This window comes from Eutrigla gurnardus (assembly GCF_963514095.1).
Source record: "Eutrigla gurnardus genome assembly, chromosome: 3".
In the NCBI taxonomy this organism is placed as follows: Eukaryota; Metazoa; Chordata; class Actinopteri; order Perciformes; family Triglidae; genus Eutrigla; species Eutrigla gurnardus.
In genome coordinates this window covers 14,774,729-14,800,437 of record NC_139917.1, presented here as the reverse complement: position 1 = coordinate 14,800,437, position 25,709 = coordinate 14,774,729, and the positions used below count along the sequence as shown (strand labels likewise).

General features: G+C 43.4%; 2 protein-coding genes across 3 annotated transcripts in view; one reads left to right on the top strand and one right to left on the bottom strand.

Moving 5' to 3' along the window:
- Window positions 1-4,610, top strand: part of ube2o (ubiquitin-conjugating enzyme E2O) — a 30,247-nt gene extending 25,637 nt beyond the window's left edge. Inside the window, exons 21-23 of the mRNA XM_084006014.1 lie at window positions 555-612; window positions 939-1,758; window positions 2,098-4,610. Of these exons, the coding sequence (XP_083862140.1) occupies window positions 555-612; window positions 939-1,758; window positions 2,098-2,125 (906 nt within the window). The 3' untranslated portion in view covers window positions 2,126-4,610. The remainder of the gene's footprint in view (window positions 1-554; window positions 613-938; window positions 1,759-2,097) is intronic.
- A 608-nt stretch (window positions 4,611-5,218) lies between these two features.
- The window catches only part of LOC311011599 (sphingosine kinase 1-like), a 32,739-nt gene continuing 12,248 nt past the window's right edge, over window positions 5,219-25,709 (bottom strand). Inside the window, exons 2-6 of one of the 2 annotated variants that reach the window (XR_014596908.1) lie at window positions 23,831-23,980; window positions 16,387-16,481; window positions 15,181-15,296; window positions 7,885-9,389; window positions 5,219-7,824 (exon numbers count right to left, since the gene is read on the bottom strand). Coding sequence is in view for 1 of the 2 variants with exons in the window: in XM_084006636.1 (XP_083862762.1) it covers window positions 8,525-9,389; window positions 15,181-15,296; window positions 16,387-16,481; window positions 23,831-23,980 (1,226 nt within the window). In the remaining variant the exon portion in view is untranslated. Of the gene's footprint in view, window positions 9,390-15,180; window positions 15,297-16,386; window positions 16,482-23,830; window positions 23,981-25,709 lie in introns of both variants that reach the window. The other variant, XM_084006636.1, reaches the window with a different exon arrangement.

Genomic DNA, 25,709 nt, shown 5'->3' with positions numbered 1-25,709 from the left:
AATCCTGAAGTGGAGGAGTAGCAGTGAAGGTTATGTCTGCACCGTTTACAAACTCAGTAGTGAACTGACAGATTCAGTGTTTTTAGCCCAGAGAGTATAAAAACGGCTAAAGCAGATCGGTGATGCTGTTTTGCCCTCATCGTTCATCATTGTGAGGTTTGCTGGATGTGATGCAATGTAGCCCCCGGTGAGTTTCATGTCAGCACTGTGCTGGATTTAAATATAAATAAAGAAAAGGCCTTTTCTATGCCACATTGCTTGTCAGCAAACGGTCAGCAGCCAGCTTTAAGAGTGACGTATTGTGAAAAGTGGTTCATGTGAATTTCCCAAAAGAAAAAGTAGTTGATAAAGTTAAAGAAACTATAAAGTGAATTAATGACAAACATAATTTTCTGCAGTGGTAGAATGAGTGTTTAATTAATTACTTTTTGTGTTGCCAACATGTTTTTTAAGATATTGTAAAGACTAAAAATGGCAGTCATTGATTAAATTGAAATAAAACATGGATCACAAATGAAAAATGTCTGTTTCTTTTCTGGTCATGTGATCTACAGGGCACTGAGAGATGGACCAGTAAATCCAGTCTGCTGCAAGTCCTCATCTCCATACAAGGTTAGTGCTCTCACTTCTTTTCTCTGCAGCACAGACATGTTTTATTCATGTGTTCATTTGCTCAGAAGGAGTATCACACTTACTAACTGTGTCTGCCTCACACACACTTCCATAACACGTAGAACGTGCAGCCTGCCAGACAAACAAACAGACTCCAGATAATTCACCATGACTCGTGTAAAAACGTGTATACTACTGCATAATTCAGTATTCACTAAAGAGTGTGGATGTTATCTCCTCGGCAGATTTTGGTTAAAAGGTCCTCTCCTGCTGGTGCTGTCTGCCCATCTTCTTCATAATGAACATGCATGTGTATCTCTCTGCAGGCCTCATCCTCGTCAATGAGCCTTACTATAATGAGGCTGGCTTCGACAGTGACCGAGGCCTACAGGAAGGATATGAGAACAGCCGCTGCTACAACGAGATGGCCCTGATCAGGATGGTCCAGTCTATGACGCAGCTCCTCCAGAATCCTGTGGAGGTCTTCAAACAGGAGATCCAGGAGCACTTTATCTCTAACGGCTGGCGGCTCGTCCACCGCCTGGACGCGTGGCTTGAGCTGAACGACGGTGCTGAGAGGAGTCAGGCACCACACCCGTCCTCCAGGGCTCAGCTTTCAAAAGACCGGCCTTCATCTGTGGAGGTTCTGGACGAGCAGGGACCCGTGGCGATGGCTCACAGTAGCCCGGGGAAGCCCGGGGAGGAGGGGCTCACAGGTGCAGGAGTTACCAGTATTATAGAGGAGGACCTGGAGGATTCAGGGCTGAGTCCCTCCACCACTGCAGTCTCTCAGCAGGAGCTGAGCCAGAACTCGGACTGCGAAGGCACCCAAGGAGCCGCCTCTCTTGGTGGCGAAAACAGGGGCGGTTCCACAGTCGCCGGCTCTGTAGTCCGCGCCGGGGCTTCAGAATCAGGTTCAGCCACAGCCACAGGAGGGGCGGCCTCCGCAGGAAGCCAGCCGGTGGTGCGACCAAAGAAACGGAGAAAGAGCTACCGCAGTTTCCTCCCAGAGGGCAGCGGCTACCCGGACATCGGCTTTCCACTCTTCCCGCTCTCTAAGGGGTTTGTGAAGAGCATCCGTGGCGTGCTGCTGCAGTACCGAGCTGCGCTGGCCGCCGCCGCAATCCCTGAGCACACAGAGGACAAGTAAGTGCCTCCTCGCCGTTTCCCGACGCACCTCTGCTCTGTTCCCTGCTCTTTCCTGCTTATCTTCTACCTTTCCATCCGCCTCAAGCTGTAGAGGAGGATCCATTACATGTTATCTCCAGGAGGGGGCTACGATTTTCAATCTTCTGTACCCCCTCTTCTTCTTCGTCTGTACTGCTCCTGCCGCCCCAAACTTCATGATGTTCTGCCGATCCCCCTCCCCCCCCCATAATCCCTCCAGATGAAACCACGACTGCAGGAGAACAGCACCTTTTGATCAGGGGAGTGAGGAGGTTCAGGTTTGAATTACAACTTGATAACGTCTTTGTTCTCCTTCAGTGTCTCTGCAGATGAGTGTGATGGATAAAGAGGGGGGCGGACCTCACATGCGCTCGCCCCCATTTGCACAAACCTACGGGAGCTAGCCCATCACACAGGAACCCTCATCTGCTCATGGACGCAGGTAAACACAGAGCTTTTACTGGACGCCGTCAAAGTCTCTCTTTTTGGCCTCTGACTTTGACTTCGGTGGAGGTGGTGTGGATGCAAAAAGGACTGAATGAGATGATAAATCAGTGCCATGAACCCTCTTCCACCCTCCTCATCCACCCGGCCTCCAGCAGCGTTCACCACACAGGTGGGGATCTGCGGGATAAAACCACTCTGCCGACTCAAACAGCCTGAGAAATGTCGAGCGGACTTGCGACCGTCGCTGCATTTTGAACGGCCAAAGATGGCTGATGAACTGCAACGCCCAGCTCTCCTGGCTGTTGGATCAGCTGCGGCAACCTGTAGCACTACTGATATTATCGCTGTACCATCCTGCACTACAATAAACGAATGGACAATTTGGTCTGGGAGAGGTGACGCCGTATTAATACGCCGACCAGGAGGATTCTTTTTAAATGGAAATCATTGGTTGTACGCTTTCTGCCAAATTCTCTCTGTCCACAAAACACACACAAAATATTCAAGTAGAACGTACTGAATGTTAGTAAAACTGCCAAACACAACAGCTTCACCACTTCCGCCACTATACTGTACTTGCTGGTATTTTCCTTCGCCAATCGCTCGCACTGAACCACTCCGCAAACACCGAGTGAAAAAGTTTACATACCAACCTCTGGAAGTCAGACTGCTTTAGCTGATCTGTGTGTAGAGGAGCCAGCCAGGTGCAGGACGACGCTAGGTGGCGCTATATGAAGGTGTGTGTGTGCGCTCCTTTCATAGCTTAACACAGCTGTCGCCTCTACATACAAAAGTTCCATTCACTTTCCGTAGTTTAGCGAAATTGTTCGATCACCAAAATGGAACTTGTGCTTTGGTGTTTTGATGCATTTGAAGTTGTTTTTCCTCACAAGAGGCTGAAGTGTCGGTTATTCAGAGTGGAGCTTTACCCACAATGCTCCACTTCTCGGTGACGGAGATGTGCTCACATTACATGCAAGCGACGCAGTTTAAAGATGAAATGGGGAAAGAAAACCATACAGCATCCATTCCGTCATCTCATGTCAACATGTTGCCTTACTTGAATTGTTCTTAATGATCTCAGACCATCGTGTTCAGAGCTGCTTGTGTCACGTGTTCGACATTAACCTCCACAGGCATAGACACACTAGAAACCACTAAAACCCCTTTTCCAGTGTTTTCCTCTAATAGTGCAAATCTCTCCTTGCATCAACACTGCAGCCGTGTTCTGATTTTTTTTTTTTTTTCTCCCCTAATTGCACGTGCAGAGTTTAATACCCGGAATAGGAACGACCGTATGTGATGCTGAAAGTTTGTTGATAAGATTATTTTAGCTTGATTATTATTTTCGGTTATTCCCTGCCTTGAGCGTGTTATCCTATGAAGGCGACTGCTGAACCCACTGACGAGGAAAAAAAAATCACACACATTACAGCACACAGACGAAACGTAACCGGGCATCACTTGCCTGTGATCTACTTTTTTTATATTTAATCTGGATGAATGAAATCCGTGCTTTCTTCACCAAGTTCCCATGAAGCTCTTATTAGCTGCAGTTAACCGACAGAAAGTGAAACTCAACTTTGGGTCCAATCGTGCTTCCTGGGAAAATCAGAGCAGTCTTTGTTTACATCGTTTTAAATAACTGCATCCCACCTTTAACATAATGCTCTTCTTTGTGCTTGCTATAATCTGTGAAATAAGCTGGAGAGCGCTGGCTGTCTGGTGTTTTACTTGAACTAAGAGCCTTGATGCTGAAGAGTGTTTGTGAGTGAGAGAGCATGTTGTGAACCTACGAGTGATGCGAGAGGACAAAACCACGAGCCAAGAGTTGCTGTGCTTTAATGAGACTTGAGAAAATAAAGGTCATGAATGAGGGTATTTTTTGTTTTTGCTTCGTCTTCCACTAAGCCCCGCCCACCGACCCCCCCCCCCCCCCACGCCACAACTATCGCTGCTTTGTAAAATGTCACCTCTGCACCTCTATGTGGAAGTCTGGTCTGCGAGCGTGGACCAGGGTCTCCAGGTTGAGAGGTGACATTACGGCTCCATCTCGTTCGTTCCTCATCGGTCGCAGAAACAGAAAATGGGAAGCTGTCTCGGTAGATATCGAAGCAACAATCTGGCAGGATATCAAGCACATGATGTACAATTTTCTGTGTATGTGTGTGTGTATATTATTCAAATTAAACCATTGTTATTATTATTGCTATAATTATTATTCTTGCGAGAAGTTTGTTTTACAGCCAAAGCATGTAACATGTTGCTTTAAGCCTTTTGAACGGGCTACACAAGACTTGACTGTACGATGTCTACATTTCCACAGTGGCCTGTTATTGATATACTTAAAAAATGAACTAATAAAGTTATGATTTGTAGCCTGATTCCCTCTGTACAGATGTCATGACTATATTGAAATATATAAATACATACAGTATATATTTAACACAAACCTAAGTTCTGACAAGTCACATGAATGCTTGGGGCATATGTACAAAATGCTGAATATTGTACTTATGATTTCATTTTTTAATGGTTTACTTTTGTTGCGTTAAGACGACTGTATAGTGATGTATTAAAATTTGCAAGCAGTACCATAGTAACATTGTGGCTTATATTTATTTGGATCCCCGTTAGCTGTTGTATTGACATTGATAATCCTAATTCTTAATAAGACAAAACGTAGAAACCAACAATGCATTGATCCTGTTAACGAGTAGTTCCTACGCAGCCACCAACAGGTTATTTTGAGTCATTACCACATTGGTCCTGCCGGTACAAAATACTCATTAGTGCACCGAATGTGTATTAATCCACAGCTGAAAATAGTCCCCAATAAATACACTATTTCCTCCTGTTTGAGTAACATTGAGTAACGTTGAGGTGAAGTGTCAAATACACACATGGCCATCAACTGTTCTACCAACTGAAAATAAACAAGATTCACAAAATCAGATGCAGTCAGTGTTTCACAAACCAAACCACAGGCAGGTTGATGTTTATCATTTATTTGTATCCACTCCCCCTTCAATCAAATACACTCCAGCAGAATGTTTGATTCAATAATAGAAAAATTACAGACATTTGTCTCATGGAAAAATAGAGCTCTCTGTGAATCAAGAATTACTCATTCAATCTTCAGTGTGCCAGAAAAAAAAAGACCATTTTCCCTTCACCATAAACAATAAAACACACAACGGTTAAGAAGCAGCAGGTAAAGACGTAAACGGCAAATAAACAGTCAGGCGAAGTGAGTTTCTTTGTCTTTAAATAGCTGTGAAACGAACATCTTCATTTAAATCATTTTAATTTTTCACACAGACCTACAGAGAGATTCAGGCTGAATGCAGGCGTTCACTTCATTTTCTTCTTCTCAGTGAAAAGCTGAAGATTTCAGGGATTCCCAGGGAGTAATTGATGAAGGCGGCACCATGGCAACAATATTAACAGTCACGATGACACTAATAGCAGATGTTTTTCTGTCTTCACTTTGTCCAATGTGTCTCTTCTCCCAAACATAGCAGTTTGTTTTTCTTAATAATGGTGAAGAGAAATCAAAGAGTTGATTTTCAGATGAGAAATTGGTGAATGCACCACCATGTCCAAACCACCAGGAGGCAGCACAGTCAAGGCACATCAAACAGTTAAAAGGACCACCGCATCACTCATAAGAAACCTGACTTTGCATAGAAAATAAAATGTATGAAATTGGTCTGGGGTCAGTAGCACTGTGGTGTATAAAAAGATCAATGTTCATTTAGTAGATCTGTGGTTCCCAACCAAGAAAAAAATAGATTTATTTTACATTTTGTTTTGTATCATTATTTACTGGATATTTGTATATCTTAAGGCCCCTTAAATTTTCAAATTAAATAATTCCTTTTAGTTGACCATGAAGTAAACATACTAGCTTAGTTTTTCGGGATCAGGTTGGGAACCACTGTGTTTTAACAGTCAGGATCCTGACCCCGGGTCTGGTGGAAGTGGAACAACGCTCGTCTTCAAGTTCTGTTTCCATCGGATGATGATGTGCTCGTAGCGCGTCAGTTGAGTGAGTGAACAGAACTTAAAACGACTAAATGACAGAAAATCGACCCCAATGTGCCACGAAGGCTTCAGAACCGCGTTAGCATTAATGTGCAAAAACATGAGAAAATAATATATTTCTAGAATAAATACAGTTTGCTCTTTCACCAGTCATCTCCTCACAGTGTCGAACGTAGATGTGACACGCTGATACAACAAACATGAAACTCATATTCATGTTTACAATGACAACAGCGGTCAAATGGTTTGATTTCTGTCATTGTGTGTGTGTGTGTGTGTGTGTGTGTGTGTGTTCACTGCCATCCTCCTCTCTTTCTCTCAGCGCCAGGACAGTTTGCTAATGTTCCCCGATGATTTCTCGTGGTGAGGAGGAAGAATAAGGGCGCTCTGTCAGGAACACAACGCCGCCTGCCTCATGCAGCATTTAACGAGTCGATATCTCCCCCTCGCTCCTCCTCCTCCTCTCCTCCTCCTCTCCTCCTCTCCTCCCTACTCTCACCAATGTGCCGTTTTAACCAGCTTAAACCCTGAAGCTTTATCAGAGTCATTTCACTTTGACTCGGACAAAGACATTTCTTTGCTTATACATCAGATTTTGGTCAAATGAGTGAAACGTCCATCTGAAGAGATTTGGATCACAATTAAATACACATCAAAACAATCTGAGCTCATCATTCACTCTGTGTGACTTAAAGCTAAGTGGTAAGGACACATCGGTGATGATGATGAATAAATCTCCCACAGGAACTGTGTGTGTGTGTGTGTGTGAAGAGGAGTATGATGGGATGGAGGAAGCACACAGCAGCACTCATCACCCGTCCTCCACACTCATTTAGCCAGCTGTTCACATGAACGGGAGAAATTAGCACCAAACATATCGTACTGTAGGTGAATTAAAGAGTCACTTCACTCACACTGTAAAACAAAACATGGAAATATCATCATCATCATTATTATTATTCCCTCTGCAACGAGGGTCATTCTATCGGTCGTGTGTGTGTGTGTGTGTGTGTGCTCTCACGTGTGCGTCTGTGAGTGATTGTGCACCTCTGTGTCTGTCCACGGCTAGTTTTGCATTCTGCTGCAGCAAACTGCATCATATTTTGGGAGCCCAGTTAAGGCTGCAAGCTCAAGGACCTCTCGTGGTTGCAGTGACCACCTTTAATTACCCGGTTTATACTGGCTGCCTTCTGACCCCTCACTAAACACTGTGATCCGGCCCCTGGCTAGTAGGGCCGCTGACAGTGGGGGAAACGGTTCACGGTAACTACCGGTATCCAAATGGATGAGTTGAATTTTGTTTTTGGCAAAAATATATGAAGTGTATTATCGACTTTGAACCGATTGGCTGCTTTGAACTGGATTAGCCAACTGTGGACTTGATTCATTCAATCACATAAACAGGAGTGTTGCTGAGGACACGCCTGATCTCCACTCTGCTGAGTTCACCTTTCTAGCTGACTTTTGTTACTGTTATCATTTAATAATGGGAATCTACTCTCTCTTCAAATTAATATATTCATATGTGGCCTTAATTGAGTGTTTGTGGCCCTCTGTTTCAACACATGTTGAAACAGCAGCACTGACAGCACCATGACGACATCCCCTCACATGTGCTGCATCACAAACACGTGTGGTCTCCAACGTACTGCAGAGGAGCCATGAAGGCATAAATCAAACCGTTTGCTGTTGCAGAAGATGCTGTAATTCAGGGTTGAGAATAAATCCTGCCCATGCAGCGATAAACAAGAGGAGATACTGGAGGCTACAGATGGTGATGGATGGTTTGTGTTTGACCTGTGAAGGGATGCTGACATGACGACAGTAAACCCAACCGTGGCTACGGAGTCCCAAAGTGTTCAATACTGAATAAACAGAGGCAAGAATACGTGTATGACACTCATATGTGATCGACTGTCCCCTTAAACAGACATGCAGCAACAAACATGGGAAACATTTTTAAAAAATCTTATCATTTCCTGTTTATATTGTTGATCTTATCTGCATTTATTTATATGAGCATTCATTTCAGAATGTCTTACCAATTAATATTGAACACTTTGGGCTTCCATACTCGACCCTTGTTTGCCGTAATGTTGCATACTTGTTTTCTTTGTACCGATGAGAGGCTAACATTGCAGATGAGTCCATCATCCCCTGCTTTGCTCGTGTACCTGGGTATTTCTGATTCAAAATGCCAGCATGTGTTTACTGAGCCTTTAACAGCAGAGATGGAAGCTGGTGGTGATGTTCATCCCGTGATTAGTCTCCCCAGGCTTCTGTGCACCTCCGCTTGCACCGGCCCGTATTCCACCACTTCTCCATCTACTGTTATTATCCCTTTGGGTGAATATGGCTCCAGCCTGAGCGCTCGCACCTTCGCGTGCACCAAATGCTGACAGTTAGTCGCCATATGTGCGCCCTTCTCCATAGCTAGGAACAGCTTTAGCAACGCAGCGCGTGATATCCCCGCCCTGACGTAGAAAAGATGGATGACGCCGTCATCCGAGGTGGCGTCCGGTGCTGCCAGCAGGTCCTCCGCCAGGTGGGACTGATACATGGCAAGCATGAGGACAAAGTCTTCCTCCTGCACCACCACCCAGTCGCTGGGCAGCGGCTGGTCCAGAGGCGGCAGCAGGGAGTCGGGCGGGCCGGCGAGGGCTTTGGAGGAGCTTCGAGGAGGCGTGTTCTCCGTCCTCCTCACTTTGAGGGAGTTGTTGGAATGGCAGGAGTTGTGGAAGGTGTTCTGGCAGGGAGAGTCTTTGGATGGTCGAGAGGCCGGAGCCAGGGAGGGAGCTTGTTTCATGTCATTGCCTAAACCCTCTTCCTTGCTGTAGTCCTCGGTGGCGGGCAGGTAAGCCAGCTTGCCCTTGTAGACACGGAGAGAAGCCAGCCTCACCAGCGTGCCAAGAGTGAACCGGGCGGCTCCCACGTGGCGGTACTTCTCACTCTCGATGTCAACGTCGGCCACGAAGCCCCAAGCCAGCGAGAGGAAGGAGAAGAGACGAGGGCCGTTGGAGAGGTGGATGGAAACCAGGTCCATGCGGGCCACGAGTCCTTGACAGAGCAGGAAAGCACAGCTGACCAGGAGCTCCTCACTGAACGCCGGCGAGGCTCTGTGGGAGACAACAGTTCATCACAACAGACTTCCTGGAATCATCCCCCTGGATTTACCCACAGTTCATAGCCACAAGACGGCAAAGCCCAAAGGAAAAAGGTAAACAAAGAGGACGGCGCATGTGTGGAATATTACATTTACACAGAAACTTTTAAAGATAAACCACTTGAAATTATAGGAATGTCATCATAGGCTACACACCTGGTTTATTCATCAACCATTTATTTGAATTAAGCTTATTGAAGCCTTTTGAACTAAAACAAGTAAATAAATGAGATGATGATAATATCCTGGAAGACGTTCAGAGGAGGCTGTAAAACACTTTTAGATAACATATGTTGTGTCATCAAAGTAAAGTGACATGCGACTGCTGTCCCATTTCTATTGACCATTTCAGACCCTCACAGCCTCTCACACTCAGCCATGCACCAGGCCAGTTAAATCACTGAGGGTTCAGGGTTTAGACTTTAGGGGGGACATTGGGATTGAGCCCAAATCTATGCAACGGACCCGCGGCGCGCATGCGCAAGCACGAGACGGAAGTGGCGGTTTTAATTAGTCAGATTTGGGCGAAAATGCACGTGTTTGGGAAGTAGCGAGCAAAGGACTGGATGAAGGAGACTTTCATTATTACTGCAGGAGCCGTGAGAGTTTCTACACAGCTTTGCTGTTGTTAAACCTCCGTTTACTCCGGATCACCAAGGATTCACAAGGCCAGCCTGGAAACTGACCCGCGGTGAGTCGTTTATATGAAATGCTGATTTTGTTTGTGAAGTATTCCTTGTAAGACACGGGAGGGCGCAAACGACATGTCTGTCCCTTCAGTCAGGCTGTTCAATCATGAGAGCTGTTCTGCTTTCATAACGCGTTTCCCTCAGACTAGTGGGAAATATTTAATATTGTATCTGCGTCTGTAGAGTTCTCCTGAAGTCACCAAAAGTTAGTGTTAAATAATGCCTCATTTGCATATTTAATTGCAACATTTCAGAGAACTTTTAGTTTGTTTTTATACCCAATCTACCTGTAGTTATACTCTATAAAATGGCATTCTGGAGGTTTGTTCACATCATCCATTGCCTCGTAGATAGAACATTTAATCCTAAGAACATGTACAATGTTGTTATATAGTGTTATGGCTGTAAATACTGTGAAAACACTTGTTCCAGTGTTCAACAAAGTTTCATGGCAATATCTATTAGTTATTTTATTTATTTTTTTACCCTCATCTCATCTCGGCCCTCGGCTAAACTGTAAAAGGCATTGTTTATTCCTGGTCCGGACCCGTTGAACCTACAGGTGTAAACGCAACCTGTCTGCAGCAACAGTGACCTGTGTGTCTGTTAGCAGAGCAGCTGCAGCAACAACACTTAATGTGCACGTGTTTCGGGTCGACTGTATTTTTACGAGTGCACGGTTTCCCTGCCCTGGACGTATAGAAAGAACCGCCCCAATACGAAGACTAAAGAAGACGTTTAACAAACCTGCGTGACTGGATGGTTCAGCTCTGCAGTTTTTTTTAAGCTAATTGTTTTCACCCAACAAAACTCTCACGATTATCTTCACTCCTAGTTGAGCGAAGCATTTGGAGACTTCTGAGCCTAGTATATCATAAAATAGTAAATAGTATAGTAAAAAAAAAAAAAAACGTTAAGAATGTCATATAAAATGTCATTAAGGCTCTACCCATTTAGTGGGTAGAGATCCATCACCAGAGTGAAGCTTCAATCAGTGATCATTTGAGCTTTCAGTTCATGAAAATGTCATAAAATAGTGATAAATGGTCATCATTACTCCCCATAGCCAAAGGTCACGTGTTTAGATAACTCATTTTGTAACCCGTTTACTTCACAAGGACACACAACAGACAAAAGCAGTGAATTCTCACAGTTTTGAGGATTGTTTGCCCTTAATAAACATGGATGTCAAATCCAGCAGTCCTCTAGAAGGACACAGTTACAAATCTAGCTTCAAAAATAAGATGCAGATGCCAAAAATACAAAAATAAAAAAGTGGAAAGTGCACTTAATATTTTGGGGTTGGTGAGTTGGTCTCAGGGAGTGAGCTATATCAGGAGTGTTATTCAATAGTGGAGTAACTGTGACCTCATCGTGTAATCGTAAAAACAGAGAGGAGGATGAGGAGGGTGGACGCCCATGGAGATATGAAGGGAGTGGGGTGAGGGGGGGGGAGTCAGGGGGGGGGGGGGGGCCTCAGCGACAAATCTCAGAGGTGGGACAGAATCAGCTTATGGGCCTTCAGACATGACAGGCCAGTCAGACAACAAAGACAACCCCATCTGGGAGGATGGAGACGGGGTGGAAGGCCATGATAACACCCCTAACACACACACACGCACACGCACACGCACACACACACACACACACACACACACACACACACACACACACACACACACACACACACGCCTGCTGTTACCCCCCATAGCCAATTACAGTGCAGACTGGATGTCTCGGTGGAGTTCCCTGGCAGCGGCCCTGCAGATATCTCCATATTCAGCTTCCTGAATCCATGCACCCGTCTGACTATCCAAACGGTCTCATCTACATTTCCACCGCTCCGTTTGCTCTCGGCGTTGTCTGGTTAAAAAGGTCAAGAAATAACAAGGTTTACGACTCGCCTGCTGCACTTGAGACTCAGTGGCGGAAAGTAACCATGTACAGTTTCTCGAGTACTAGATGTTGAGGTACTTGTACACTAGCGTTTCCATTTTGCGCTAATTCGCTGTTTGACAGCTGTAGATGTTACCTTTCAGATCAAGACTGACATTAACATTGTGATGCTGAGCAGAGGGCTGTTTCACAAAATGTAGCCTCGACTCAGTTTCATGAAAGCAGTGGCATGTTAGTTAGGATGGAGATTTATTCTGTGCAGTTAGCCTGGTCTGGAGCAGGCTAACAGCCAGGCTTGATTAGTCCTGGTCTATCTGTTCAGTCAGCAGTCGTGTTTTTTACAGCTATTCCATGTTCTAATCGATGTATTTTGCCTTATTTTTAATGGAACTGCATTCAAACACCACAGTTAGGCTACATATGATATGAATGGTACAATAATGACAGTTTCAGTTAAGATCCATGGTTAGTAAATGTAGATTTTTAGTAGTCGGTCCGCGATAATTTCCTGCCTTGTTCTTTTTTCCAGCCGTATTTCCTTTTTTGCATATTATATGCTTTATTTCCTTTTACATTTCCTTCAGAAGCTGCAGCTGATTTGGTGAAAAGTATGCGGCTGCTCGCATCTTTTCTTTTCCATCCTCTTACAAAAAACTCAGTAAAGCTAAACTAAACCTAAAGCAAGTCTAGTTGCCTCAGATGAAGCTTTCAAAGACTGATGTCTAGTTCCTCCAAAGAGTTATTTCCCTTTTTATCTTCTTAGATCACAACAATACAAATCTGTGTATCCTGATTTATTTCTTTGGTTCTCATTAGTACCCCATCAATCCTCTCACGACCCCTCAGATTTATCTCGTGACCTGAGCCTTAGGTTGGGAACCACTGCACTAAATGGATTGTGAATAAAGTATAAAATGGTAATTGTGTCTTACAAACAATATATTAGTCACAGGAGCCTCTTTTGACATGACCTTTTTACTTTTTACATTAAGATCATGAAGGTTGGATTTACTGCAGGACCGTTGTGTTATACTGCATTTGTTTCAGCCGCTTAAGGTGGCAACTGAGTTTAAATAATCGTATATTTCCAGACCCCATCCTTGTATTTAAGCGGTTGGTGAAGTGTCGGCGACCCACCAGAGGAGGGAGACTCTCCCATATCAAAGTGTCACATTTGCCTCTTCAGAAAGCGCCAGCGTTCAGACCAGGTTCCACCTCGTGCTCGCTGTGTTTGTTTACAGGAACACATTAAACTCACTCAGCGAACCCGTTCACTGAATTGCATAATACCAGATACGTTCTAGCTGTCACAGGTTTGATCCTCGTAGCCTCTGTGAACCCTACATTCAGCGGGGAATAATACCGAATACTCTCTGGCCAGGGCCGCTGCAGGACAGCCAGCGGCGGCCAGACAGACCCAGAGAGAGAGAGAGAGAGATTCTGGATGCCCCGGGAGTGTGAGAGGAGGGTAAACAATACAGAGTCTGGTCCCTTCCTCCCATTGTTGCTGCCGCTCTGGCTGGAAGACCATTGTTTGATGAGAAGCTGATTGGCAGATGAGGGGATGAATGAATGTGGCTCTTTTAGGTGAAGACAGACCCATCCGAGTACGGCGTTCTGTTTAATCACATTTTATTGTAACTTTTGGTTAATTTTCCCTTTTTATTTAGCCAGGAATCCCAATGAGGATAAAAGCACAAAACTGCAGCACAAAGCCTTACATAAAGGTTGCTACCTAGCAGCAACAACAAGATACACGGAGATACAAAATGACAACAGTAAAAGGGCAAGAAGAAGCCCAATGTGACCTACAAACAGTTGGCGCAGCTGAAAGTGCCTCAAAGCATTTAATGAGGTTTTTAAATTCTGCATGTGAGGTGACTTCAGAGGAGAACAGGGCAGAGTATTTAAAACAAGCAACAGAAGAACATTTATGTTGCAGCAGGACAAGAAGCAATGTCTCCATGATTACACCAACTATACAATAAGCCATGATGCACTGCAGACTCGGCACAGAACAAATCCTGCACCACAAACTGAAATAAAGTTTTTTTGTCTTGCAAAAATAATTCTTATTGTAGTGGCGTCTCTTTAAAGATGATGCTTCTCACTTGATTTATTACCTCAGACACTTTAGCGGTTAGTTGCGTTTATGTAGCACCTTTCTAGTCCTGCAACCACTGGAAGTGCTTTACACTACATGCCAACAATCACTTAGATATGTCATATGTGTGTCCCGTCAGGATACGTATTTACTGCTCACTGCAGACTAAACTAGTCAATAAGGGAACAAAGACGTGAAGTTTCTCCTCCTCTGAATCTGATCTGGTACTCTTTGCTTCATTCTCTCTGTCCTTCAGCTTCTCCTATATGTTCTTTGTTCTGGCTGAATGAACTCCAAGCAATCACTCCAATGAGTAAAGTATTAATAATTAATAAATGAGATGAGTGCTTTTTACACTGAAGAGCAGCAGGAGGCCTACAGTGTGTCTGAAGCTGAAGGATATAGTGGGATTCATACAGTAGTATGTATGTCTGGACAAAAAAATACCTGTCATTTTATATATATATATATATATATATATATATAAAATGACATATATATGAATGATATATAAATGACTCCAGGGGATTATGGCCATTATAACAGCATGAGAGCGACACAAGACAAGACGTATTGTTTGTTCTGAAACTTGTATAATCAGATTAAAACCTGATTTCTCTTCATGTAGTAACGCCTGCTATGCTTATGCATGCAAATGAAACTCGGCACCACGCCTGGAATGATTCTGCCCGCATGTTACTGTACTGGTTAGACTGGTTTCTGTGGAGCTCTTATTTGTGGGGGAAGTCATAATAGAGTCAGAATAAGTTTACAACAATGTGGCAACTTCCCAAAAGCTTTTAATGTTCTTATCCACAGTGTAGAGCTGCAGCTGGTTATTGTTTTCTTTATTGATTAATCTACCATTTATTTTCTTGATTTATTGATGAATCATGTAGTCTATAAAATGTCAAATATTTATCTTTAATCAAACAGTCCAGAATATTCAGGTTTACTACCATATATGACAGAAATAATCCCACATTTCAGGAAGCTCAAATGTTTGGCATATCTGCTTAAAAATGACTTAATAATAATAATAATAAAATGCTCACCCCGAGTAGTGATGTATGGATGCAGCCAAGGCGTTTCCTGATCCACATGGAAGGATACCCAGCGGGGTCCGGATGGCCTCCTCCCAGTCTGGTCTCTCCAGCAGAGCATTTATCACCTGACAGACACAGAAAATACATCTCTGATCAGGTGGATCAAGTTTCACTTCTGAAAGATAAGTATTGAGATGAAGTAGTATTAAAATTCAAATAATAACAACAGGGATGTATTCCAGAAAAGCAGGCTCAACCAACTCTGAACCTAACCCTGAACTCTGAGTCGACCGACTCGGAGATGAACTCTTTTTTCCCGTTCCAGAACAGCTGTTCTGAGTTAGTTCAGTCAACTCTGAGGATGTAAACTGAGTTACGCGCGTGCCTGCCGACTCTATAAAGCCATCATCAATGGAACTCATATAGTAATAGTCAATTTTATATAGGTGTAATCCCACAGGCACAAAAAGAACATAGAGGCAAATAGGTTTAATCATATTTCACATTTAAACAGAATAAATATGAGTGGCTATTTCAACACAGAGGAGGTTCACAGACCTAAAGGTTAAGTTCACTCTTTCTGGAACGGAAAACTCAAGAGTATCCCAGAGTTTTAGCAAAACCCGCTTTCTGGAATACAGCCCAGGTATATCAGGGCACTCGTTTTGAATTTACTGGGTGGGGGACGACCTGTAAGCTAACTAAGTATTACTAACACTTGAGGTTTTACACATCGGTCTGTAACTTTAATCACTGATACTGCATTAACAAAAGGCTAGTTAATACATGTAAAATATATAAATCATTTTTCATTCATGTTAAATTGGGAAGAGTCACAGTTAAAAATCCCCAAAGTACGAACCAACAGACTTACTTCAGGTCTTAATGTAATATTTTCACTTCAACACAGATGGTCGCTATGCAACACTGCAAAAAGCCACTTAAACAGCTGCTTAAAAACCCGGTGAGAAATAAACCAGCAGCATAAAACGTTTTAACCGTACGGTATGCTGTACATACTCTTTAGTGTAGTATTGCATATTTTGAGCATTTCAGACTGCTTGAGGTCAGTGATGAGACACCTACTCATTCTATTGATCTCTGATGCATTTCTATGTGGAAACATTTTCTAATTGATCATTTACAACTTGACACACAACAGGAGGTTTATAACGATGACAGACTTTTAGTGTCCCATGAATATAGCGAGCATACCTCAAACAGAAGTCCATCTCCGGACATGATGACCAGAGCGTCCCACTGCGACAGGTCGGCTTCCTTCACCAGCTCTCGGGCGTGATTCTGACGCTCTGCGAACATATAAACACACGCAGAAATGTAAAGGGCTCGCCTTTCCTGTGTAAGAAATCTCAAACGTAAAAGAGAAATGTGTCCCGTCAGCTTCCTCCCTCCACAGAGAGGTCAGAGGTCAGCTCGAACAAACAGTAGGTGTGGAGACATTTGGTGTCTTGCTCGAGGACACACAGTGGCTCGACTTACAGATGATGCAAAAACGTGGGTCTTATTTAAATAATAACATCAATCATTGAGCAAGCACAGTTGAACCTCAAACGGTGCTTTGTATTAAAAGACTAAGCGCATATTTACAAGGATTCAATGTGGCACAGATGTGATAAAAGTTTTAGATCACAGTTGACAGAAGACTCCTAGTCCTAATTGCCAAATTCAAGTATCAGTGTGGGAGGGAAAGCTGATATATGGTGTTAAATGAAGCGCGTATCACGCTGCCAATTAGATTGGAACAACTGAATTACCCAGGAGCACTCTGTCAAATTAATCCTGGGCTCCGGGATGTGATGAAGTGGGGTTTAGCTACGGGGCTTCCTCTTAAGGTGGACGACACAAGAGGGACTTTTGGACAGATTGTCTGTCGTTCCACCAGTGTAACTAACGAACTCGAACATTTCCTCCACATTAATCTGGGAGTCATTACAGCAATGCTTCACTCTACGGATCTGTAATTTCCAAGAAGTTTCCTGGAAAGAACATTTTAATTTAGTATTCATTATAGAGATGATCTTTAATTAGTTCACTTGCAATTAATTAATTGCTTGTGTAACCTAGAGAGAGTCCTATATTTGGTGCTTAAAAAAACTCTCTACAGGCTTGCAATTCAGCAAACATGAGGAATGAAGAATCTAATGATCAGTGAAAGAATATTTTTCTTGGGTTTCGAGGAAAATATCACAAGCAACATGAAAAAGCTTTCTAGCTAGACAGGATTCAAAAATACATTTGATATTTATCCTTTATTTATGCATCAGAACTGATGATCATCCTATTTTAGATTATTTGATTATGTCAAATATCAATCAATATATGTGTTTCTTCACAAGATGCATAGTGATACCAGTATGTTTAAGCCACATTTTAAGCATACTTTGATGATTATTGGGATAATGTGAATGTATTTGGTCAGGATTAATGGTGATATGAGATTTCATATCATCCCATCATGCCGAGTGGAGGGATGCATCTCCCTCTCAGTCTCCCCGTCCTCCGTCTGCAGGTGAAAGGGCACAACGAGTGCTGCGAGACGTGAAGCAAAGTCAGTCAAGCTCACCGGACCGTCCCAAGAGTCACGGCCCTCTCCTCCGTTTCACCTGCTTTTTCCTTCTGTCTCTCTACTCTTTCACACCAGGCCTCTTCTTCATTTTCTTTCACTTTTAAAAACAGCCATCATCCTCAAATATGATGGGAACACGACATCCACAGAGCCTCTATGAGAATGAGAGACCACAAAGTGATTGATTGTTGTCTGTAACGCTGCTGCAAGTTGAATGTATTAATATTCCCAGAATAATAGTGACTTATCGCAGCAAAGAATACTTGTTTTGCTCGTTGTGGTAAGCAGAGCAGAAAACAGCCAGCAGAGGTGTTTTTCATGCAGTACGTATGACTTATTGGTACTCGAATCACAATCTGTTGACTGGATATTTCTGCTGCTGATATTTTTTGACTAGACTGAGGTAGAACATCAGCTTTCATACAAAGAATTTGTCAGTTTGAGCCACAAAAACTTGTAGTCAAACAGTTGTTGTGGACATTTGAGATATAGCAACACTTAATAATGTAGACCTATAAAGAAAGATGCGGTAGACCTGCCCTAAGGAAGCTATTAGCTACTAATCAATACATAGTGTAGATTAGCCATATTGGTACGATAAAATAGTCAACATGGAGACACACTGAACTGCATCCTGATGGTCTAGACGGGTCTGGAAAAATAAATGTCTCGTAGTCAAGTATAAGGTATTGTATTACTTGGTTTATTTATATGAATTACTTTTGGAAGATTCTACACTTTTAGAGGTCCACAAATCACCACGTTTTCTTCTCCAGACTGAAAATATTCGTCCTCATTTGTCTCTTTTATTTAGTGTTCTTCCCTTTAATGCTGCCCTTGTGTTGGTGTCCCAATAAAAGAACACACACACACACACACACACACACACACACACACACACACACACACACACACACACACACACACACACACACACACACACACACACACACACAGAGTCCTCTGGAGAGGGATCTGATTTCTCTGCCTCGCTGTCTCCCTTCCCTTCCCTAAATCTGCAGAATAAAAGAATCAATTCCTCCTTATCAGTCCAGTCACATCACAATTCTTTATCTTTGTAGAGGCTGTGAACTAAAAGGGATTGGAGAGCCCTCATCGGCAGCAACGCTGTACAGCAGGGACACTGCAGTGTGGAGAGCTGAGAGACGTTTTAGTATGCAACACCCCTCATCAGACAGATTGATAATGGCAAAACGACGCAGTGAGGAAAACAAATATTGAGGACGGAGATGAGCCACGCCGTGCTTGGGATGATATATGCTTCTGTTGCGGAAGTAAAAAGAGGAGAGGAGTTCCTCTCTGTGGGTGGAGGCAGTGGATTGTGACTAACTCATTACATGCAGATCTCTACTGGCCTCTGGACTAGCCTGGACACAGACTGTGGTGCACGTCTGCAAAACGTCCTCAGACAGATGCAAAGATGAGCAACCTCCTGTGGGGCTCAGTAAAAGTGCAGATCAGTGTTTTGGGCAATGGGACTTCTTTCCAACGTGTGTGAATATACAAGCATTTGCGAGCAGCGTTGTATTGTTGTACCTGGAGGATTAACCACTAGGGGGCATCCTCTCTCTCTGACCAACTTCTGAAAACTGAAACGTCTTCTGATTTTACATGAGGCAGGCTAAACTTTTTTATAAGTGGACTTAGTAACCGTGACCTCACTGTGGTCGTTGTTTTGAAGCATCGAGTTCAGCATTTTGGCTGTCGCCATTTTGGTTTTTGGCTTTAGGTCAAAGGTATGCACACCCTAAAGCATACTGTCTATTTTTACTTTAAATGGGACCATAACCTCATAAATCTGCATCATGCTGCATTGAAAAAGACTCTACACTAGTGATTTAGACTATAAATTCATGTTTACCCAGAAAATAATGTGGCAGCACAAGGTTTATGATACTGAAATATGTGTCCAGCAAGATCATCTGCACAACTAAACACCTGTTATATGATTTATTAATTAATGACGTCATTTATATATCGCAGAACATCTTGTTAACCAAAGAACTTATTTGAGACATCCAACCAAAATCCCATTAAAAAAACCCATTGACTACGAGGCAAGGGAACCGGAAGTGCTAAAATGCTGACTCATTTCCAGGTTTTAGGACTCATTCCTGCACCACGGTATATGCAGAGGAGTCGCCCCCTGCTGACTATAAGAAAGAATGCACGTTTAAGGCACTAAGAGATCTGAGTTTAAAGAACGTAACTTTGGAGGATACTAACTTAATTTCCCCCCTTTAAGGCCAAAACACACCACCACGGCATCTCAAAACAGCCGCCCTGATTGTTTTCTAGGTACAACCCGACACCTGCGGTAGCTAGACAACTCGCACCACTGTCCTCTATTTCCAGCCTCGCTGCCCCTGAGATAATGCTTTCCCCACTCCCTCCCTGCTTGTACATGCCAGCTCCCATTGTAGCTCTTCTTCTCAGCTCCATTGGCAGCTTGACTTCCCATCAAGCCCACAGGAAGAGCACCAGGCTTTGAAGCAAACTGAAGCAAAGAAACATTAGGCCCCAAAATACTTTAACCATTAGACTTATGTTGGGAAAGAGGCGTAACTGAGTGGATCATTTGAATAGTATTTAAATAATTAGGTCCTAAAAGTTGTAAAACGCACTTTTAGTTATTTTCCTTCCACCGTTGATGTGAATGTGGCTGGACTGAGGGCTGGCAGGCGGGGGTTAAATGCTAATACACTGTCACTTGATAAGTTGATCATGATGGTTTGAGTGCATGTTCGGTAATGAGAAGCTCTGTCCTCGTGCTAACCTTGTATCACCTCGCCGAGGGCAGCTCCAGGTGGTGACAGTTAAACACCAATCAGCTGTGCAAATGTTTACACTGACATATGTAATGACTTTTTCTGTGTGATGTATTCTCTGTTTGGCACCCAGATTTCCCCCGACAAGACAAGCCAAGTTTGGGAACATGTTTCCACAGCCTCGTTCCCACAACTCACAAAAGCAGCCTGTTCACTGTAACAACCCCTTCTTAAATCTCATTAAATGCACGCCACCAAATATCACCACCAAAATATATGATGTGATGAAAATATGTGATGAAATGTACATTTCTTTCCCCCCACTGTGAATTTAAACAGACATTAATAGAAACCCGCCACATCACAGATCCAGAGATGGCTACAGGCGCTGATGGACACTTCCTCAGCCCCGCCTGAACCATGATCAGCTAACAAGAGTGTAACATGGGACCACTGTGGTCTGCCAGCGGGAAAAAGTACCTAAACCGAGCGACAATCAAGATAAAGTTCAACTTTAGAAAGTGTATTTACACCAAGCAGCCGCAAGCAACCACATTAAACGAGTAAAATCCTGGAAATTATTGCGTTGGGGTCACAGAGTCGCGGTGGAACGACTCGTCTACAAAATCCACATCCACATTTACTAAAATTGGACACTGGAGCCGGGTTTTAATGTGTCCTCAGTATGAGCAAAGCACCCTACATTTCCCATGATGCAATCGGAGCATCTTTCCAGAGACCCTCCGCCTTGTGAATGCCCACAGCTTTCAACTTCCGCAGACTCGCTCTTTCCAGAGTCCACTGTGTTGTGGATTCATGGGAATTCTCACATTTCTCAAAAAGTTATGACTACCGGTTTGAGCCACCTTGGTAGTTTGTCAAGTTATATTAAATTTCTATTTTTAAGCTGCTTCTCCTTGTTTTGTAGGATCTTTTTCAAAGGTCACATCCTCCTTGTCCGTGCTGTAGTTGTGTTCACATCCTCACATGGGCCCCGCCACAGAACAGAGCTGCAGCACGCTCGGCGTTGTTAAATGGGCCGTGATATTCCTAAACAGAGCACGTGGATCGTCATCATAAAAGAGGGAAATAAAGATAGAGGAGAAAGAAAAGGAGCAGCACAGGGGAGGTTGTTCGAGGCGATATCTGTTCGTAATTTGAATCGAGCAGATGAGTTGCAGCACAAGGGGAAGATGAGCCTGTTGCTCCCTTTTAATTAATGCTGTGCGACAGACAGCTTAGGAAGCCTGAGAGGAATCCGTGTGTCGTCTTTGCTGCCACATAGTTGCATACAGATATGCAGTGGCAAGCCCACACCCCACCCACCCCCCCCCCCCCCCCCCCTCTCTCTGCATCAGATCCCCACAGCAGTGCAGTCATCCTTCATCTGCCCTCCACCCCTGGCAGTGCCCACAGCTGCTGCACAGTCAAGGATCCAGTAATGAGTCCGTCCCATTTACTCAACATCTACGAGTGACCTCCAGCCTTATAGGCAAATGATACACAAGAACAGATAGACACACTGCTTAGCAAGTGTTATGGACAAGTATGTTAGCATAAAACACGTTTTCCCCCCATTGGTTGAACTGGTTGTGTCCCAGTTATTAGCTAAAGACTTCACCCAAACAACTTGTCAAATGATAGCCTAGCAAATGAGTTACATAAGGTCCTAGTCAGACGGACTCTTTTTAACGCATTCAAAAATGAACGGCACAAAAGTGAAAATGTGAGGGGATGGGTTAAACGGTGCGTCTGTGTGCTCTAAAGTTAGCTGCTAATGTTAGCATTGCTGGCTAACTGTCTGGCTACGAGGGAAGAGAATGTGGAACTGCTGCTACACGAGCAACAACACTGAGAGGGGTCATGTGTCATATTAGGGTTGTTGAGGAATTTTTAAACTGCATGTAAAAAAAATAAAATCTTAATACTCTTCTGCTGAAGCATAATTCTGGGTCATTTAGGTGAGGTTGGAGTACGCTTTATTTTCGAAAGTCTATCCGTCAAAGAGATTGTCTATCTGTGGTCTCTAGAGTTCACTTCCAGTAGTCGTGCTTTTCCATGTAGATGTAGATTTGTGGATTAAACACGATGTATTCTCCGGGATTAACTTGTCAAAAAGTAGATCTCGGAAATCATAAAAAAAAAAGCTCAGTTTTTGTGTTTCCCCACAGCACAGTGGCAGTAAGACGATTTTTCATGCGTCTCTGTCTGTCTGCCCCCTTTTCTCTATCTGTGCACCTCCCACTGTGATGAAAGACACGACTGTCTGTCTGTTATCTGACACTGCCCTGAATTATGAACAAACCCAGACAGCGAGTGAAACTTCTGTCCCAAAACTCCAGCGAATAACTGAAACCATCGGGCCGAGAGCGTGATACATAATGGGACGTGTGAGTATGTCTAACACTGCATCATTACCACCCGTTGAGATTACAGTGGCGATTATGAATGCATCGGGATCATATGAAATCATGGCAAAAGGGGGATTTAGTGTGAATGTGTGTGTTTATGTTCATGTATTTGTCCATATGTGTGTCTGAATGTGCTTACACATATCTCTTATTACATAATAGATCTGCACGCATATGGGTCAGAGGCAGCTGATCAGCATCACGGTGGCGACGGCATGAAAACACGAAGAGGATTTAGACCGGAGGAGGGCTGCAGAGAGGCTTGGAGGGAGGTGTTGTTGTTGTTGTTGTTGTGTGGTCTTTGCTGAGCTCTGTGTACGATGGTGTGAGGGTTTGAAGATGCTGTGAGAGCTGATCGTGCGCGAGGCGGTGTTCAACAATGTGATTTGACAAGGTTTTTACCAATTATGGAGGTGATAGAATGATATGAGATTACAGTTACTCTGCTTCTTGACACAAGTGGGTGTGATGAAGTAAAAATTATTAATGTGAATTATGTTTGCCAGTCACTTAAATACTGTACACCACAAGTACAAACTGCAGGAAGATACCGCCTGCTTTGATATGATTTACATTACCAGGGTTTGTTTCGACCCCGTGCAGCGAGTCGGGATTAAATATCTTGCTTGAGGACGCTTGTGCATGCATGGCCTCTTCGGTTGGATTGACTAATCACAAGTTCATCTTGCTGCCCACTCACCCAACAAATGTAACTTAAGTTTTTGGCTCTTTTGCCAACATGTGTATAAAATAGTGTTAACAAGGTACCAAATACAAATTATTCTCTTTAAATTATTTGCATAAAACTAAATAGTTTTGGCTCCACAGTCCTGTGTATACGCTCACTCTGTTTGTTTGTGCCTCCGACTCACCGGTGATGACCAGGGTGTGTGTGACTCCCGCCTCCACGAGCATTCGTTGGATGTGGCTGTTGTAGAGAGTGAGCGCCTGTCCTTTCCCGCTCTGTGGGTTCACCAGCAGCATCACCCGTCTCGGCCGTGACAGCTCGCTCATCAACACGCCTACAGAGGACAGAGAAGGCAAGGTCACCTCTTCACAACACAATATGTTCAAATCAAGGCATGGCTTATTATATGACATTATATGAGAAGAACAGCCTCCTGTTCTACTTTGGAAACATTAACCTAAAACTTTTTTTAGGCGTTCTTTTGGATTAATATGTTAAAAAGTATGAGTAATTATGTATTTCCCTTTCATCTTGCTTCACTGCAGTGGAAGCCGTACTACTACTCTCTGTTTTTCGTTTTTCGTCTTTGTCACGCACATGAACTGTTGTAGAAACCCTTAAGGACAAAAAAAAATCAAGTTTCTCAAAGAACTGACTATATTGTTAACCTGATTCTTTTTATTATCTCATGTCTATTACAGAAACTAGCATTTCATTTACATGATATGATACAAGACACTAACCAGGAGCATTTGTTAGGTAAGTAACATGTATGTACATTTCCACAGTGAAATGCAGCAGAGGCTCATGGGAATTTGTGTACTGCGATATTTTGGAGATGAACGCACAGAAATTGCTCCCCTGTCTCAGACAGTGTTAGTTTGAGGTAGACAATGATTGTTGGTGCTGAAATGCTGAATATATTTAATAAAAGGAACCACCACAGTGTGTGACTGTCGAAGGGGAGAAGAGGTAATGATAGTAATAGGCCAATTTCCTCTTCTTTGGGGGGTTGATTTTTGCTGGCTTTTTGGGGGGGTTGATGTCATTTGTTGCACAGATTTGGTGCTAAATTTTACAAAATGTTACTCCTCAAGAATTGATTTCAAATGATTAAAAAATCCTCCAAAATCCCACATTAAGATACCAAGACCCTGACGAATATCATAGAAAAACTCATGCGGTGGTTTGGTGTCTGAAACCTTTGACATTTGGAGATTTCTGCAACAATTGCCTTTTTGGATGGTGAGGACCCATAGAACCCATTTCATTCACATAACTTGAGGTGAGAGGTCAAAGTCTTGCCAAGCTAGTATGACATTGTTGGTACTAATGCATGATTATCTAGTTTCACATGTTCCCAAAATTATCAACCAAGCTTTAAAACTACAGCGCTAGCACCTCTTTAAGCCGATAATGTCGGCATGCAATTCTGTGTTATTATCATCTACAGTATATCATTTTTGATAGTCTGTTCAACATATTTACTGATGCAATAACCCAGGTGCTGTTTCACACTGCTTTCATCTGGACGAGTAAAAGTACAACAAAACCTCTTTGGTGCACTTTTAACTGCAGGGTTGCACACGCAGATCCTAGATCTGTTCAACACACTGAAGAGTGCACAGCATGGGGCTGAAGAAGGGAGCAACTGGAAGGAAGCTGGTTTGCTTTTCTTCTTCACCCCCCGAGGATTAATTAAAGTACGGGAATACTTTATTATTATTAGATATCTAAGACGAGATGAGGAGAACTAAATAGAAAATGCTGAAGTTGGGGAGCTTGTTGTTCTGAGGGAGGTGATAAGGATCAAATGGATGTGGAAGTTTCCTTTATCTCCCTTTAAATCTGAAGTAAACTATTTTTCAACAACCCCCCCTTCCTTAAAATATGTGTTTGCTCATGTCTCAGGTGGGAGAGAAGGCAAATAAGAGGAGAGAGTCATGCTATGGTATAAATGTAGAGGTAGGTACACAGAGCCCTCTCTGTTGTAGAAACGGCACACTCCACTAAGACTGTTTTCTATGTCACGCCTTGTCAACACGCACACGACCCGAACCGCT